At 24.4% G+C, this 5,686-nt stretch overlaps 2 protein-coding genes across 2 annotated transcripts in view; one reads left to right on the top strand and one right to left on the bottom strand.

Moving 5' to 3' along the window:
- Positions 1-5,686, bottom strand: part of LOC117181769 (calcium release-activated calcium channel protein 1) — a 133,870-nt gene that overhangs the window by 71,387 nt on the left and 56,797 nt on the right. The gene's annotated exons all lie outside the window — the stretch shown is intronic.
- LOC117181696 (SEC14-like protein 2) overlaps positions 1,688-5,686 on the top strand; it is a 45,610-nt gene continuing 41,611 nt past the window's right edge. The window contains exons 1-2 of the mRNA XM_033374660.1: positions 1,688-1,801; positions 1,914-1,993. Of these exons, the coding sequence (XP_033230551.1) occupies positions 1,946-1,993 (48 nt within the window). The 5' untranslated portion in view covers positions 1,688-1,801; positions 1,914-1,945. The remainder of the gene's footprint in view (positions 1,802-1,913; positions 1,994-5,686) is intronic.

Here is a 5,686-nt window from a genome sequence, read left to right as displayed (position 1 = left end):
AAAATTGCCTAATAATAAAATTCCCGAATGATCAAATTCTCGCATAATAAAATGCCCGAACAGTTTATAAAATTATTGAATTGGAAAATTCGCGAATGATAATATTCTCGAATAATAAAATTCCCGAATGGTAAAATTCCCTAATAATAAAATTCCCGAACAGTTTATAAAATTATTGAATTTGAAAATTTCTGAAAAGTTTATAAAATTCCCGAAAGATAAAATTCTCTCATAATGAAATTCCCGAACAGTTTATAAAATTATCGAATTGCGAAATTTCCGAATAGTTTATAAAATTATAAAATTCAAAAGATCCTGAATAAACAAATTCCCATATTTTAAAATTATCGAATAATAAAATTCCCGAACGGTTTATAAAATTATTGAATTGGAAAATTCCTGAAAAGCTTATAAAATTCTCGAATGATAAAATTGCCGAATAATAAAATTCCAGAATGATCAAATTCTCGCATAATGAAATGTCCGAACAGTTTATAAAATTTATTTAATTGGAAAATTTCCGAATAGTTTATAAAATTATAAAATTCAAAAGATCCTGAATAAACAAATTTCCAAATTTTAAAATTATCGAATAATAACATTCCCGAATGATAAGTTTCTCAAATAATAAAATTCCCCAACGGTTTATAAAATTATTGAATTGGAAAATTCCTGAAAAGCTTATAAAATTCCCGAATGATAAAATTGCCGAATAATAAAATTCCAGAATGATCAAATTCTCGCATAATAAAATGCCCGAACAGTTTATAAAATTATTGAATTGGAAAATTCGCGAATGATAACATTCTCGAATGATAAAATTCCCAAATAATAAAATTCCCGAATGATAAGATTCCCTAATAATAAAATTCCCGAACGGTTCAGAAAATTATTGAATTGGAAAATTCCTGAAAACATTCTAAATTTCCCAAATACTAAAATTTCCGAATGATAAAATTGCCTAATAATAAAATTCCCGAATGATCAAATTCTCGCATAATAAAATGCCCGAACAGTTTATAAAATTATTTAATTGGAAAATTCGCGAATGATAACATTCTCGAATAATAAAATTCCCGAATGGTAAAATTCCCTAATAAAATATATAAATATAAATATAAATAAATATATAAATATAAAATTATAAAATTCAAAAGATCTTGAATAAACAAATTCCCAAATTTTAAATTTATCGAATAATAAAATTCCCGAATGATAAGTTTCTCAAATAATAAAATTCCCGAACGGTTTATAAAATTACTGATTTGGAAAATTCCTGAAAAGCTTATAAAATTCCCGAATGATAAAATTGCCGAATAATAAAATTCCAGAATGATCAAATTCGCGAATAACAAAATTCCCTAATGACGAAACTTCCGAATTGGAGAATTCCCTCATGATAAAATTTTTTAATGATAAATTTCCCTAATAGTTTGTAAAATTATGGAATTATAAAATTCCCGAATGATAAAATTCTCAAATTTCAGAATCCTCTTGAAAAAAATTGTCAGAGTTAAAAAAAAAAATCATCACAAATTTCGTCTAGGCTTAAATTCTGAAAATAAATGATTTCATTAGGATTGAAAAGGCAATCTGAGAACTTCTCACTTCGAGTGAAAGAAAATAGTGGGGCCTTGCATTGGACTTGTCTCGGTCCCTCTAGCATTTATAATCACTTCTTAGTCTTCGATCAGCCTGCGCGGTGTTTGGGTGAATTGTATCCCAAATTCATTCTCGCATCGATTTTTTAATTTATAATCAAAAAAACATATATTAAAAAACAAAGAAAACAAAATTTTAAGTGGGTTAACCCAAATGGAAATACTCTTTTTTGAAATCATTGTTTTAAAAATAAAGATAGAAAAAAGTTAATTAATAATTCATTATAAAATAGTGTTTTCTGGATATTTTAGACAATAATCGACAGGAAATAAAATCAAGAGCCATGACTTCATTGAAACTTGCAGACGATCAGCGATTTGCTCTCATGAAGGTAATTTATCAATTGTGATCTCATGTCAAGGATAAAATTGATCAAGTGAAAGGATTGTTTAAAAGAAATATTTAAATAAATATTGCAAGTGAATGACATTTTCCTTTATTGTAAAAAGGTAAATAAATTTTATTTCTTGTTGCACAATTGGAATTTGCAAGGAAATAAAATAGTTTATTAGATATAATGATTATCCATTAAAACAATTAAAATGAATTAAAAGTTTAAAAATATGGCAATATTAAAATTTATAACCTGCAACCTACAGTCGATAAATAATGTGAATTAAAACTTTCCATGCACAGCGGGTGAATCATTTAAATATTTACTTTTATCAAGTTAAAAACAATAAAAGTGTCGATAAAAATAAAGTCGTATACGAAAGCCAAACAGTCACGTTGTAATTCTTGACGCATTTAGAGATTTTAAATGGGGTCATCGAATCGCGATCAAACGTGAGAAAATGTTAATTTTTCTTTTTACGAATACGAACCTATACTTGGTTTTAGCGCTACAATGAATAATTCTTGATAAATTTCCATTTTTTCTGATTGCCATTGCAAATAATAAGCGCGAAATGAAAAGAAATTTGGAATTCAATTTAATCAAATGTAAACTCATTAAAAAACTAAATTCTATTTTATATGTAAATTATAGATAAAACAAGTTTATAATTTAACAAATAATTGAAATAACTAAAATAGTTAAAATTGTAAAGAGCCAATTTTTTGCGAATGGATTTATCACTGTGAAGCAGGTACCGTTTTCTCAGGTAGACGAAAGGAATCAACATTCATTGATCGAGTATTTTAAATCTGACCGAGAAAAAAAAAGTATTCCACTCGAGACGATCTTTTTTTTTTTATTTACTATACTGCATTTGTATATTTTATAATTTCATATGAGTTTTAATTGAATTTAAATAATAAATAACAATTTTAGAAAATAAATTTAGAATTCAAATTTTTAATCTTTTATAACGTCCAAAATTTAAATTTAACAATACATTTTTTTAAATTAATAAAAAAGAGAATAACTATCAAATTTGGGTAAGGAAAGATTGAAAAATCAAGAAAAATAAAATTCCTGGATAGTGAAATTCCCAAATTGTAAATTTCCCCAACAACAAAATTCATAAATTAAAAATTCCTGAATACTCAAATTCGAAGACGAATGAAAAATACGGAAAATAAAATTCCCAACATTGTAAAAATTCCCGAATTTAAACGGTTAAACTTTTTTATCAATATTATTTTTAATTCGAAAAATAATGTTGAAACCTTTAAACATTAAAAAAAATTTTTATACAAATATTTTCTGTTTATATTTTTAATAAATAAATAATATTTATAAAAAAATTCTATTATTTAAATTCAGAAATGTACAAACTTCGTATTATTATAAACTCTCAGGAATTTTATTATTCGAAACGACTAAGAAATTAGGAAAAACAAAATTCCCGAATTGAAAAATTCCCAAATAATAAAATTCCCGAATCGTTAATAATATTCCAGAAATTGAAAATTCACGAATTTCAACAATATTTTTTATTTATAAAATGAAATAAATTATTTTAATTGAAACTTTCAATTATTTATATTCAAGAATTTTATAATCAAGGGATTTTTCATATTCGGTAAAATTATGAACTGTCGGGAATTTTTCAATTTAGGAATCTTATTATTTGTAAATGTTATTATTGGCAATTTTATTATTCGGGAATTTTCCAATTCAGGAATATTATAAACTGTTCGAGAATTTTACTATCTGGGAATTTTATAGTCTCGGGAATCTTCCAATTTGGGAATTTTATTATTCGGGAATATTCTAATTCGGTAATATTTTATATTGTTCCGGAATTTTTTAATTCGAAAATTTTATCATTCGAGAATTTTCCAAATCGGGAATTTTATTATTTGGGAATTTTTCAAATCGGGAATTTTATTACTCAGAAATTTTACTTTTCAGAAATTCTATTATTCGGGAATTTTATTATTCAGGAATATTCCAATTTGGGAATTTCCGAATCAGAATTTTTCCAAATTGGGAATTTTATTATTCGGGAATTTTCCAAATCGGGAATCTTATTATTCAGGAATTTTCCTATTCGGTAATATTATAAACTGTTCGAGAATTTTCCAAATTGAGTATTTTATTATTCGGGAATTTTCCAATTCGGAAATGTTATTATTCGGGAATTTTCTAATTTGGGAATTTTATTGTTTGAACAATTTTTTATTCGAGAATTTACCAATTTGGCAATTTTATCATTCGGAAATTTTTTTATTCGGGAATTTACCAATCCGGGAATCTTATTATGCAGTAGTTTTCCAATCCGTTGATACTAAAATCTGTTCGAGAATTTTCCAAATTGGGAATTTTATTACTCGAAAATTTTATTATTCGCGAATTTTATAGTGTATGGAATTTTCCAAGACGTAAAATTTATTATTCGGAAATTTTCCAATTTTGGAATTTTATTCTTCGGAAAATTTCCAGTCATCCCTTAGATAATACTTAAACGTTTCAGTTCAAAATTAAAAATAATAATAAACGGAAATTAAAAAAAAAAGACAACCTTCAAATCATATTCCTATTTCTTATTTTTTTTTTAATTTCAAAGAATTGTGTAGTTAATTAAATATAAATATCAGAATAAATCATTATTAATTGCAAACCAATTAATAATTTAACAATACAATACTATCAAGACTTCAATATAAATAATACTAATTCGGACTTTGGAACTCTTGACTCTCTGACATTTTCTATTCTGAAATAAGGAACAGAAAAATATAATTATGTTGGCATTGGATATCTCATTTTCTCTCTTTGTGATTCACTCTTTTTTAACTCACAAATCATCATTTTAAAAAGACATTTAAAGTTCCGTAAAATCATGATTAAGCGCAAAGTCAATTTTTTTAAACATGAATAGCGAAAATTTCAATGCATATTCGAGAAATTTATTCGAAATTGAAAATTCACATTGAGATGCTGTTGTAAATCATACTAAAAAGCGTCGTCAAAATAATTATTTATCATTAAGTCAATCTTTTTAGACACAAAATTAGCAAATTTTAATACTTTTTGAAAAATTCTATTCAAATAAAAATGTAAATTGAGATAATTCAAAATGAATGAAAAAAAAGTAAGGTAAAAATAAAATTAAAAATAATCAAAAATATATTTCTGGAGCGTGTGTGTTTTTAAATTAATTTTTTAATACAATTTTTATACAATTATTGTTATTTTAAATTTAAACAATAATTTATTTAAACTTTAAATTGAAAACATTCTTTTATAAAACTATTAGATTATTGAATGGTTAATGAATAAACAATATTTATTAAATAATTTTTCAATTGTATGAATTAGCGGGAATTTGGGACGATAGAATACTTCCGAGTTATAAAATTCACGAATTTAAACAATTTCAAAATTATGAATATTATTTATTCATTACATATAAAATAACCCAGTATTTTTATCGAAGAAAATTTTGTTCATGTTTGAAGTTTTGAAAAACAATTGTTACTTCTTCTTCTTCTTTATTCATAATGTGTCCCCTAAGGGTTTACATGACTTCCTTTCCTTACAATCTTTCCGTTTACATCTACATATTTTTTACAATCTTATCCTTTCTATATATACAATTATTTACAACTATTTACATAAAGTCTTATATCTAGT

This window comes from Belonocnema kinseyi, chromosome 1 (assembly GCF_010883055.1).
Source record: "Belonocnema kinseyi isolate 2016_QV_RU_SX_M_011 chromosome 1, B_treatae_v1, whole genome shotgun sequence".
Lineage (NCBI taxonomy): Eukaryota > Metazoa > Arthropoda > Insecta > Hymenoptera > Cynipidae > Belonocnema > Belonocnema kinseyi.
The sequence above is the reverse complement of the archived record's forward strand: the minus strand, read 5'-3'. Positions and strand labels throughout refer to the sequence as shown.